General features: G+C 44.6%; 2 protein-coding genes across 2 annotated transcripts; both read left to right on the top strand.

Moving 5' to 3' along the window:
* The first annotated feature begins 2,882 nt into the window (after positions 1-2,882).
* LOC143481271 (uncharacterized) lies at positions 2,883-4,707 on the top strand. The gene is made up of 3 exons (XM_076979242.1): positions 2,883-3,851; positions 3,975-4,151; positions 4,297-4,707. Exons 1-3 carry the CDS (start codon positions 3,741-3,743, stop codon positions 4,666-4,668), a joined length of 660 nt encoding a protein of 219 aa, XP_076835357.1. The 5' UTR covers positions 2,883-3,740; the 3' UTR covers positions 4,669-4,707.
* Positions 4,708-7,945: 3,238 nt separating this feature from the next.
* Positions 7,946-11,534, top strand: LOC143481240 (uncharacterized). The gene is made up of 3 exons (XM_076979194.1): positions 7,946-9,826; positions 9,950-10,126; positions 10,272-11,534. Exons 1-3 carry the CDS (start codon positions 9,716-9,718, stop codon positions 10,641-10,643), a joined length of 660 nt encoding a protein of 219 aa, XP_076835309.1. The 5' UTR covers positions 7,946-9,715; the 3' UTR covers positions 10,644-11,534.
* Positions 11,535-12,418: the final 884 nt, after the last annotated feature.

The following is a 12,418-nucleotide window of genomic DNA, read 5'->3' as shown; positions in this document are numbered from 1 at the left end:
GGGGGCCCCCAAGCCCCTACACCTTACAAGGGAAATATTAGCTGAAGGCTTGATTAAATAGGTGAGTCTTAAGTCTAGGTTTAAAGATTGGAACTGTGTCAGAATCTCGTATTGGAGCTGGAAGGCTATTCCATAATACATGGGTCATTCTACAGAAATGTCCGTTTTTCTGTCCCTAGACTTAACAGGGCAGTTGCATTTTAAAATCCCTCAAATTTAGGGATTTATTTACATTTTAAGACAAAACAACATGATATTTGAACAATTATATCTTTTTGAACCACTTATGAGTCAGTTTCTCTTTTCAACCATTTTAGTGTTTTTCCAAGTTCTGTCCTCGTTGTCATGCTGGGAAACTAAGGGCTTTAATTTTTGAATGGAAAACATTTTCTGTTTAAATTGTTGTTGTTGTCATGCTGACCGGTGTCGGCCAGAGGAGCATGGGTTCCCCCCGAGTCTTGGTTCCTCTCAAGGTTTCTTCCTCTAGGGAGTTTTTCCTTGCCACTGTCGCCCTTGGCTTGCTCACTGGAGGCTAGGACTCGGCACTTGTAAAGCTGCTTTGTGACAACAACTGTTGTAAAAAGCGCTATATAAATAAAATTTGATTGATTGATTGATTGATATACTTTATTAACTCAACTGCAGTTATGTGTCCATAAAGGTCCAATATGTCACACAAAATATAAAAAAAACACAATATTGCAAATAAATATAATAAAATACATAATAAATGTGTATGTCCCCTATATTCATGTCACTGGTGTTACTGTATGACAAAAGACTATTATTTTAATATACAAAGCCATGCTGATGACATCACAGGAAGTCATTTTGTTTCCTCTCTGAAGATTATTGAAAACAGACACATTGTAAGTTCAATGTCATTTTTCATTTTTTATAAATTTTATCATCTACCCTAAGATTTCCTTCGAAGCTTCAGTGCAAGTCACTGGTATGCCCTACTTTAATCTTTGGAAAATGAACATAGAATAATAAAAATTGATTAATTTATACATAATTCAGTGAGTAGTTCATGACAGTCAACATGTGGTTTGATTCCCTGTGGCAGCTATTTTGTAAAAAAAACTGTTATGACAGTTGTCACCGGTGTTACTGTCACGATGGGTAACGGTACATGAAATCTTCAAATAAATGTACAAAAAAGGCAAAAAGCCATTTAGGTGTACCTTATGTATGTTCTTATAGCCAATCAGTACAGTAATAATGTAGTATAATTTAAAATCCTAAAAAAATAAATTTATGTAGGAAAAATGTCCACCTGTCAAAAGTGGACGTTTTTGTAGAATGACCCACATATAGTATATATGTATATACATATATACAGTATATAGAAATGTGTACAATCAATACTTCTACTACTACTATAATAATAATGAAGGGAAACGTTAATTCCCTTTATTTTGTCAAAATACCAGTTTTTTTTCTTCTGTATTTATCTCGTGGCAGTGAGTGATATCACATGCACGGTCCATTTATTCTTGGATGCGTGTCCTAAAACATGGCGGCCACTACCCAGCATGCAATGCGTCGTGACGTAGATTCCCATTCTATATACAGAGCAGTGTAACGTTTCGCAACTTGGAGACGGACGCAAATGCGGAAGAAAACTCAATTTATTGAGAGAAACACTCTGAGCCTCTTGGAGGCGAATCGTGCCAACCCTTAACGCACGGGAACGGCGAGGCATGTTAAACACGAGACAGCTTTACTTTAACAGACAAGCAGTACTTTAACAGACATGCAGTATAACTCAAAGCCTTACATAGGCCAGTCGTGTTGAGACAGATCTACGTTCATAGACAGGCAGTATATAATACATGTAACATGGCCAGTAACACTCTTTACGTGACGACTAGATCACCGACAGTACATAACGTATGCAACCTAGGCAGTAACACTCTTTACATGACGACCGGATCACCGACAGTACATAACACATGTAACATGGGCAGTAACACTCTTTACATGACGACTAGATCACCGACAGTACATAACGTATGCAAACTGGGCAGTAACACTCTTTACGTGACGACTAGATCACCGACAGTACATAACACATGTAACATGGGCAGTAACACTCTTTACGTGACGACTAGATCACCGACAGTACATAACGTATGCAACCTGGGCAGTAACACTCTTTACGTGACGACTAGATCACCGACAGTACATAACGTATGCAACCTGGGCAGTAACACTCTTTACGTGACGACTAGATCACCGACAGTACATAACACATGCACACAGAACCTCGCAGAGAATAAACGGCTCTGCAAACCTAACAACCCCAGAACCTCAAGGATCAAAGCGAGAGACTACTTAACTTTGGTAGCGTAGATAAAGAAAGCCGGAACGACAGGTGAGCACGACTCAACGACCAGAAATGGAAGAACAACAGTACCGGACTAGACAGACGAAATCTACCCACGGAGAAACGGTGAGACTAAGCACGGGTAACGAACAGGATGACTCACGCCAGGAGATTAGACATCGAAGAATATAACTGGATACTAATCAGCCGAGAACTCAAAACAGCTGAGTGACTCTAGAAACCAAACTAACACAGAGGGCGGGGCTAACACTTCACAAAGACTATTGAAACGCAAGAAACAGAAGAGACGGAACATGACCATGTAACAGTACCCCCCCCTAAAGCGTGCCACACTGGGGCACGCAAAAATCCCCTCAAAGGGGACCGATAGAATCAGACAAAAACCCAGAAGAAGCCAGGGAAGACGAACTAGACACCGGGATAACAACCGGCGTGGACAACTCGGACCTAGAGGGGACAAAAGAGGACCGACAATGGGCAAAGGAAACAGACGATGAGTCCGGCCCACGGTCTGATAACTCGCAAAATGAACCAGAAGGATCCCTAACAGAACACGAAGACCCCAGCGCAGGACCACTCGAAGACAGTACCGAGGCCCAGCCGACGCAGACACGGGCCCGACCGACTGAGAATTTGTTCCAAGAGAACGGGAGGGTCGCAGATCCCTGGGGCACTGGACAGGATCCAGGGCAACGGACACCGGACTGGCAGGCACAGACTCAGCTAAACCGGAACCCAATGGAGACTCCGAAGAGGGGCCATGGGGAACAAAACTAACACCAGATGAACACACAAAAACAGATAACAATATACACAAAACAACAGACATATGCACCGGCACCCAATACGTAAGCACACAAGGCATAGACAAACACATAGGAACAGAAACGTAATGTTTACACACTTCCCGAACAACAGGAACCAGTACAGGCAAAGACATCATAACAGGCACAGGGACTAAAACATAACCTGGAACAGGGGCAAGGAGTAAGGGCATAGTCCTACAGTCAAAGCTGTTTAAAAGATCAAAAATAGAAAGGACACTTCCAGAAGGCTCTTCTGTGGTCGAATTTGTAACAGAAGTACCGCATAGGGGCTCTTGGTAAGCTGGATGAACAGGAACCGACTCCATCTGAGTGTCAGGCAGAATGGCCTCCGGGACAGACTGGGAGTCAGGCAGAATGGCCTCCGGGACAGACTGGGAGTCAGGCAGCGGACACTCCGGGACAGACTGGGAGTCAGGCAGCGGACACTCCGGGACAGACTGGGAGTCAGGCAGCGGACACTCCGGGACAGACTGGGAGTCAGGCAGCGGACACTCCGGGACAGACTGGGAGTCAGTAAATTCTTTTGAAATACATTTGGAATTTTCAAAAGAATACTGGTAATGGCAACCAAGCTTAAACAAAATATCAGTTTCAATCTTGAGTCAGATATCAACACACAGATTCAAGACTTTTCAACAAGAACATTGACATTTTACCTATCAAAAGCAATGGTAATCTTTCTCATGTTACTTCTCATGTAGATTAACATTTTAAAGTGTAACAGCATAAAATGGATGTTCATTGATGTACAGTGAATTAAGATAAAAACTGTGATGTTTAATGTGTTGTTTCAGAACACTAAGAAGCGTACTTCTACAGCTGTATACGGCCTAGGAAAGAACATATCACCTTCAAAGCGGCTTAGGGATTATTTGGTGGATGGAGTTTCAACATTTACAAGTGAAGGTCCCAAGTCTGAAGCCACAGAGAAAACTCCTCAGATGAAGCCAGACACCTCCTTTAAAACTGAGGTAAATTCAGATGTAGGTGAACAATTGTGATAAATGGTTCTAAAGCCTCAAGCCTGAACTGTAGTAGCAGGTTAGAAATATGCCCTCCATTTTGTGCAGGTAGTGAATGATCGATGAAAATAACTTTTTTATTGTCTTGATTTAGCCTGCAAAGAGGAGGAAGAGGGAGACTGAGATGCTGGAGAGTCTGGGAAAGCCCTCAGAGTTTGTGGAGGAGTGCTATATGAACAACGCTGCTATTCTTCCACACCTCTGTTCACTCCCAACCACTGCTCACTCATCCAACACAGCCATGAGCTCCATCTGTGGCCAGCTGAGCAGAGACGATCCCTTGATGATCCACGGCCACAGTGTGCAGGGGTACCAAGACATCTACCACCGTGTCGTGGATCCCATGCTCAGGACTCCCTCCGGACAGCCTCGGCCCTACAGCTTGGATCTGGGCCGCAGGATTAAGCAGCGCCTGTGGGAGGTGCTGTACTGTCCCAGTCAACAAGAGGAAGTGCAGCCTGATTGACAGCTCCGTGTTTCTGAGACCTTCTCCACACCTACTCTAAAAAGCTTCGCGCCACATGTTAAAGTGGACATCAGTGGAGAGCCCATGCCGCGACAGCCTAAGAAGAAAAGGCCAAGACACTAACATCATTATTATTATTATTATATTACACTTACTATAATATTTACTATTACTTCTACATTTCTATAATCATTAACTTCATATTTTACAATTAGATATTCTGTATTTGTCACGGTACGCCGGCCCCCTACCGGTCGCCTCCGTCCACAGTGGCAGTTGTTGTTGTTGTGGTGTTTGTCCCTGAGGTGGGCGGAGCCCGCGATCCGTCTCACCTGAAGGTGATCTAATGTATGTTTTGTGTTCTGTGTTTCAGCTCCTGGACTGCAGGGGGTGTGTCCCTGCCTTGTCCCTGCCTTCCTGCCCCTTCATGTTTTGTGTGCTGCCGCTGTGTGCCAGTCGCATCCGTCCACAGCGGCAGTTGTCGTTGTTGTGGTGTTTGTCCCTCAGGTGGGCGGAGCCCGCGATCCGTCTCACCTGAGGGTGATCTAATGTATGTTTTGTGTTCTGTGTTTCAGGTGCTGGACTGCAGGGGGTGTGTCCCTGCCTTCCTGCCCCTTCATGTTTTGTGTGCTGCCGCTGTGTGCCACACACCTAGTGTAGGTGGACACCAAGGTATTTGTAGGACCAAGTGTGAGAGTGTGCTTATGTGTGCGCGTGTGTGTGTGTGTGTGTCTCAGTCATACAACTTCCTAAAGCATTGATGTTATGTGTCCTGCCAAAGGACTTCTCTTTAAACAGAATTATGAAGAGAAGAAATATTGTCTCAACAGAAACATGTCAGAACTGTTCCAAAGAGCAACAGTGATTTACTTATTTATAATTTTTTTCTATCTTATGTAAATGTTTGAAAAAAAATTAAAATGGTTTATATAATTGGGATGGGTTCAAGGGTTTATATCAAAATGTTTGTCCTAAAAAAAATTATAAAATGCATATATGAAAGTATAAAATGTTTTTGTTTATTCCAAAATGAATCCCACTGATCATAACTTGTCACTGAAGAGTGTAGGAAGGTTACAAAAACTGGACCTCGACCAAGTATGCAATGTAATTGGTTTCTTTTCACAGAATAAAAGTTACTAAACGACTCTTGTATCGCTTAGCGGCTACCGAGACGTGTGAGGTGTTGGGCCTGACATCCTCACACTGTCCACTAGGGGCGCTACTGCCGATATGGACGGTCGTGCCAGCGGGACAGAACGTATGAAATCACATGCAGACATAGCAGCCAGAGAACGCGGGGTAAACAGCAACCAAAGCGTCTTGTTTTGATTCTAAAGTTAGCTAGCGCTATCTTTAACGATCGTGAATCGACCAAGTTTAAAACCAACAGCTTTATTTCTATATCAAAACCAACTGCTTTATTTCTATAAATATATCCTTGGGTATATAGAAAGGCGCTATATAAGTTGAAGATTCATTCATTCATTCATTCATTCAATACCAACTGCTTTATTTCTAGATTCGTTTTACTGTTTATGTAAAAAACAAATCTGTAATTCTGTAAATATCTGTAATTACCTTTCTTTTTTTAATATCTGTGTTTAAATTGTATTTAGTTTGACTGTTAGTTAAGACTGTTAGTTAAGATCGTGTTTTGGAGGGTATAAGCAGCCTGCAGCATAACGGGACACAGACACGGTGTCGTTCCCTGCCTGTCACTCACCTAACCTCAGTTAGATACTTGACCATTTAGGTTTTCAGAGTGAAAGCTAGATTAAAAGGTTTAGTGAGATGGCGAGCTGCTGTAGCTGGCTGAAAAGGTGGCGTAAGCCTGCAAGGTAAGTCAGTGTATTTTGATTATAAACTGTCCATAAATCGCTGATATCTGAATTGTACTTTTAATCTGCACGACCACGGACGCTAATGAGATGATCAGTAAAGCTCTGGGTAAAGGCTGAAACTCTCCAGTCTCGCTCTCGGAGTCGGTACAAGTTCAGCTCGCTCCAAGGTTAAAGCTACTGCGGGTCGCTAAGCGCACCGTAGTCTCACAGTAACGCATGTCTCTCCCTCAGAGAACCCAGTCAATGTGGCCCCCACGGTGGGCTTCTCCAAGGTGGACCTGAAACGAGGCAAGTTCCAGGTGACCATCTTCGACCTCGGCGGTGGGAAGCGCATCCGCGGCATCTGGGAGAACTACTACTCAGAGTCGCACGGCGTGGTGTTCGTGGTGGACTCCAGCGACATCCAGAGGATCCATGAGACCAGAGCCACCATGGCCGAGGTCCTCCGACACCCTCGAATCGCCGGCAAGCCCGTGCTAGTGTGAGTGGCACATCTCTCGTTACATCTCACACGCGTCTCACGCACGTCTTGTTTCCCGGACCTCCTCGCAGCCTTCAGAGCACCCCTGCACTTCAACACCATAGTTCCTACAACGTCACTGTGAGAAGCACACACCTTAGATCATCCACATGACATCTCCTGTCATAGATGATTCTCCAGCGTGATATTGTGGTAACAGACATCACGAGACACAACATCGCAGACGGCAGACACCATGAGGATGTATTGGTTGTCCGGTGTTGTTTGTGTTTTGTCCGTGTTAGGCACATACACGCACACGCACACACTTCAGTGCTCTGAAGTGCAGACCTTGAGTCATGTGTTTGTGAGAGCTTTCACTTGGCGTACACACAGAGCTCACTCTATACCCCCCCCCCCCCCCCCCAGACTGGCCAATAAGCAGGACCAGGAAGGAGCATTGCCTGAAGCCGACATCATTGAGAGCCTATCACTGGAAAAGCTGGTCAATGAGCAAAAATGTCGCTGTCAGCTTGTGAGTATTTATTCAGTGAGCATCTTCACAGCGGGGAGAAACTTGGTAGCCTACAAGGTTTTCCTGGGGGGGGTACAATCCAGCTGTACCTTTGAGAAAACAAGCCAACGAGACGAGGCTGAACTTGTGCTGACCTCACCAGGAGCCGTGCTCGGCGGTGTTGGGCTACGGCCGGACGGTGGACAAGTCCATCAGGAGAGGCCTGAAATGGCTCCTGAGCAACATCGCCGAGGACTACGAGGCGATCGCCGAGCGCGTGCAGAGGGACACGGCCAAGCAGCGGGCCTGGGAGGAGCAAGACAGGAAGGAGCGAGCAGAACGAGTGAGGAAAATACGGGAGGAGAGGTCAGGAAACCGTGTGTGTGAGAGAGACAGTACTGTTTTGGTTCTGGTGAAATATATATTTTGAAGGGTTTACTCTTCCTGTAGGGACAGAAAAGAGCGTGAGGAGGCGGAGCAGGAAGAGAGGCGAGTGGAGGAGAAGAAGGAGGAGGAGGAGGGTGCCAACATGCCCAGCCCCATCCAGCCAATAAACAGTGTTGTTCATGAGGCAGGTTTCCCTCCCAGCCAATGAGGTGTTTAATGTGCCTCAATGTTCCTCTTAATCAGACCGCTGTTCAAACTTCAGTTAATTTAGTAAATTATTTCAGAAGGACAATAAGGAGGATAAGGAGACGGGAAAGGGAGAGGACGCCCTGCATTTGCACTTTAGTCCTGAAGGATTAGTGGCCAGGTTGTTGGAGGGCAGTGTTAGTGTTTAGCATTCGGTGACACTAAATTAGCAGTAGGCAGCAAGCTTTATCACCGATTTTGGAGTACTCTTTACGTTGGGGTTGTGGTTTGAGCTGTATACGCAATCAAGGGAAGGACTCTTAGGGTATAGCTGCAACTGGGATTAACTAATATTTAATATTTAACTAATATTAACTAATATTTGACCCAGTTCACTCTCACCATAAAACAACTTACACCAGGAAACAGTAGAACATTGGCCAATAGTGAGAGTGCACCAGTTTTGGAAAGATATTTACTATGAATTTCAAAGTTTTCCATGTCAAGAAAATTCACCAAGTTCACTGCACAGCTAGTGAAAGGTAAGAAATAACCTGTAGTTCTCCCCAACAGAGGGAGCTTTGTGTTTAGTATGTGTGCACACATACCAACTTAAACTGCTTCCAAGGTGGAGGCCATGTTTCCAACATTGAAAGAGAAAGACACACTCACTATACCACATATCATGTCTATAGTGTAGCCTACATAAGAAGAATTTTCTCTGAACTTGGTAGTAGTTTTCAGTAATCAGACAGATTTTTTTCAGAACAAAATGGTCTCTCGGAAACTCGCAAAATGAACCAGAAGGATCCCTAACAGAACACGAAGACCCCAGCGCAGGACCACTCGAAGACAGTACCGAGGCCCAGCCGACGCAGACACGGGCCCGACCGACTGAGAATTTGTTCCAAGAGAACGGGAGGGTCGCAGATCCCTGGGGCACTGGACAGGATCCAGGGCAACGGACACCGGACTGGCAGGCACAGACTCAGCTAAACCGGAACCCAATGGAGACTCCGAAGAGGGGCCATGGGGAACAAAACTAACACCAGATGAACACACAAAAACAGATAACAATATACACAAAACAACAGACATATGCACCGGCACCCAATACGTAAGCACACAAGGCATAGACAAACACATAGGAACAGAAACGTAATGTTTACACACTTCCCGAACAACAGGAACCAGTACAGGCAAAGACATCATAACAGGCACAGGGACTAAAACATAACCTGGAACAGGAGCAAGGAGTAAGGGCATAGTCCTACAGTCAAAGCTGTTTAAAAGATCAAAAATAGAAAGGACACTTCCAGAAGGCTCTTCTGTGGTCGAATTTGTAACAGAAGTACCGCATAGGGGCTCTTGGTAAGCTGGATGAACAGGAACCGACTCCATCTGAGTGTCAGGCAGAATGGCCTCCGGGACAGACTGGGAGTCAGGCAGAATGGCCTCCGGGACAGACTGGGAGTCAGGCAGCGGACACTCCGGGACAGACTGGGAGTCAGGCAGCGGACACTCCGGGACAGACTGGGAGTCAGGCAGCGGACACTCCGGGACAGACTGGGAGTCAGGCAGCGGACACTCCGGGACAGACTGGGAGTCAGTAAATTCTTTTGAAATACATTTGGAATTTTCAAAAGAATACTGGTAATGGCAACCAAGCTTAAACAAAATATCAGTTTCAATCTTGAGTCAGATATCAACACACAGATTCAAGACTTTTCAACAAGAACATTGACATTTTACCTATCAAAAGCAATGGTAATCTTTCTCATGTTACTTCTCATGTAGATTAACATTTTAAAGTGTAACAGCATAAAATGGATGTTCATTGATGTACAGTGAATTAAGATAAAAACTGTGATGTTTAATGTGTTGTTTCAGAACACTAAGAAGCGTACTTCTACAGCTGTATACGGCCTAGGAAAGAACATATCACCTTCAAAGCGGCTTAGGGATTATTTGGTGGATGGAGTTTCAACATTTACAAGTGAAGGTCCCAAGTCTGAAGCCACAGAGAAAACTCCTCAGATGAAGCCAGACACCTCCTTTAAAACTGAGGTAAATTCAGATGTAGGTGAACAATTGTGATAAATGGTTCTAAAGCCTCAAGCCTGAACTGTAGTAGCAGGTTAGAAATATGCCCTCCATTTTGTGCAGGTAGTGAATGATCGATGAAAATAACTTTTTTATTGTCTTGATTTAGCCTGCAAAGAGGAGGAAGAGGGAGACTGAGATGCTGGAGAGTCTGGGAAAGCCCTCAGAGTTTGTGGAGGAGTGCTATATGAACAACGCTGCTATTCTTCCACACCTCTGTTCACTCCCAACCACTGCTCACTCATCCAACACAGCCATGAGCTCCATCTGTGGCCAGCTGAGCAGAGACGATCCCTTGATGATCCACGGCCACAGTGTGCAGGGGTACCAAGACATCTACCACCGTGTCGTGGATCCCATGCTCAGGACTCCCTCCGGACAGCCTCGGCCCTACAGCTTGGATCTGGGCCGCAGGATTAAGCAGCGCCTGTGGGAGGTGCTGTACTGTCCCAGTCAACAAGAGGAAGTGCAGCCTGATTGACAGCTCCGTGTTTCTGAGACCTTCTCCACACCTACTCTAAAAAGCTTCGCGCCACATGTTGAAGTGGACATCAGTGGAGAGCCCATGCCGCGACAGCCTAAGAAGAAAAGGCCAAGACACTAACATCATTATTATTATTATTATATTACACTTACTATAATATTTACTATTACTTCTACATTTCTATAATCATTAACTTCATATTTTACAATTAGATATTCTGTATTTGTCACGGTACGCCGGCCCCCTACCGGTCGCCTCCGTCCACAGTGGCAGTTGTTGTTGTTGTGGTGTTTGTCCCTGAGGTGGGCGGAGCCCGCGATCCGTCTCACCTGAAGGTGATCTAATGTATGTTTTGTGTTCTGTGTTTCAGCTCCTGGACTGCAGGGGGTGTGTCCCTGCCTTGTCCCTGCCTTCCTGCCCCTTCATGTTTTGTGTGCTGCCGCTGTGTGCCAGTCGCATCCGTCCACAGCGGCAGTTGTCGTTGTTGTGGTGTTTGTCCCTCAGGTGGGCGGAGCCCGCGATCCGTCTCACCTGAGGGTGATCTAATGTATGTTTTGTGTTCTGTGTTTCAGGTGCTGGACTGCAGGGGGTGTGTCCCTGGCCTTGTCCCTGCCTTCCTGCCCCTTCATGTTTTGTGTGCTGCCGCTGTGTGCCACACACCTAGTGTAGGTGGACACCACGGTATTTGTAGGACCAAGTGTGAGAGTGTGCTTATGTGTGCGCGTGTGTGTGTGTGTGTGTCTCAGTCATACAACTTCCTAAAGCATTGATGTTATGTGTCCTGCCAAAGGACTTCTCTTTAAACAGAATTATGAAGAGAAGAAATATTGTCTCAACAGAAACATGTCAGAACTGTTCCAAAGAGCAACAGTGATTTACTTATTTATAATTTTTTTCTATCTTATGTAAATGTTTGAAAAAAAATTTAAATGGTTTATATAATTGGGATGGGTTCAAGGGTTTATATCAAAATGTTTGTCCTAAAAAAAATTATAAAATGCATATATGAAAGTATAAAATGTTTTTGTTTCTTCCAAAATGAATCCCACTGATCATAACTTGTCACTGAAGAGTGTAGGAAGGTTACAAAAACTGGACCTCGACCAAGTATGCAATGTAATCGGTTTCTTTTCACAGAATAAAAGTTACTAAACGACTCTTGTATCGCTTAGCGGCTACCGAGACGTGTGAGGTGTTGGGCCTGACATCCACACACTGTCTACTAGGGGCGCTACTGCCGATATGGACGGTCGTGCCAGCGGGACAGAACGTATGAAATCACATGCAGCCATAGCAGCCAGAGAACGCGGGGTAAACAGCAACCAAAGCGTCTTGTTTTGATTCTAAAGTTAGCTAGCGCTATCTTTAACGATCGTGAATCGACCAAGTTTAAAACCAACAGCTTTATTTCTATATCAAAACCAACTGCTTTATTTCTATAAATATATCCTTGGGTATATAGAAAGGCGCTATATAAGTTGAAGATTCATTCATTCATTCATTCATTCAATACCAACTGCTTTATTTCTAGATTCGTTTTACTGTTTATGTAAAAAACAAATCTGTAATTCTGTAAATATCTGTAATTACCTTTCTTTTTTTAATATCTGTGTTTAAATTGTATTTAGTTTGACTGTTAGTTAAGACTGTTAGTTAAGATCGTGTTTTGGAGGGTATAAGCAGCCTGCAGCATAACGGGACACAGACACGGTGTCGTTCCCTGCCTGTCACTCACCTAACCTCAGTTAGATACTTGACCATTTAGGTTTTCA

Source organism: Brachyhypopomus gauderio, chromosome 17 (assembly GCF_052324685.1).
Source record: "Brachyhypopomus gauderio isolate BG-103 chromosome 17, BGAUD_0.2, whole genome shotgun sequence".
NCBI lineage: Eukaryota > Metazoa > Chordata > Actinopteri > Gymnotiformes > Hypopomidae > Brachyhypopomus > Brachyhypopomus gauderio.
This window is presented reverse-complemented; position numbering and strand designations above follow the sequence as displayed.

Excerpts from the sequence above, each read along its gene's own strand:
- LOC143481271 (XM_076979242.1), top strand. The coding sequence starts at position 3,741 with ATGGCAACCAAGCTTAAACAAAATATCAGTTTCAATCTTGAGTCAGAT. Across the intron at positions 3,852-3,974 it reads TTTACCTATCAAAAGCAATG|AACACTAAGAAGCGTACTTC; the intron begins GTAATCTTTCTC and ends GTGTTGTTTCAG. Across the intron at positions 4,152-4,296 it reads ACACCTCCTTTAAAACTGAG|CCTGCAAAGAGGAGGAAGAG; the intron begins GTAAATTCAGAT and ends GTCTTGATTTAG.
- LOC143481240 (XM_076979194.1), top strand. The coding sequence starts at position 9,716 with ATGGCAACCAAGCTTAAACAAAATATCAGTTTCAATCTTGAGTCAGAT. Across the intron at positions 9,827-9,949 it reads TTTACCTATCAAAAGCAATG|AACACTAAGAAGCGTACTTC; the intron begins GTAATCTTTCTC and ends GTGTTGTTTCAG. Across the intron at positions 10,127-10,271 it reads ACACCTCCTTTAAAACTGAG|CCTGCAAAGAGGAGGAAGAG; the intron begins GTAAATTCAGAT and ends GTCTTGATTTAG.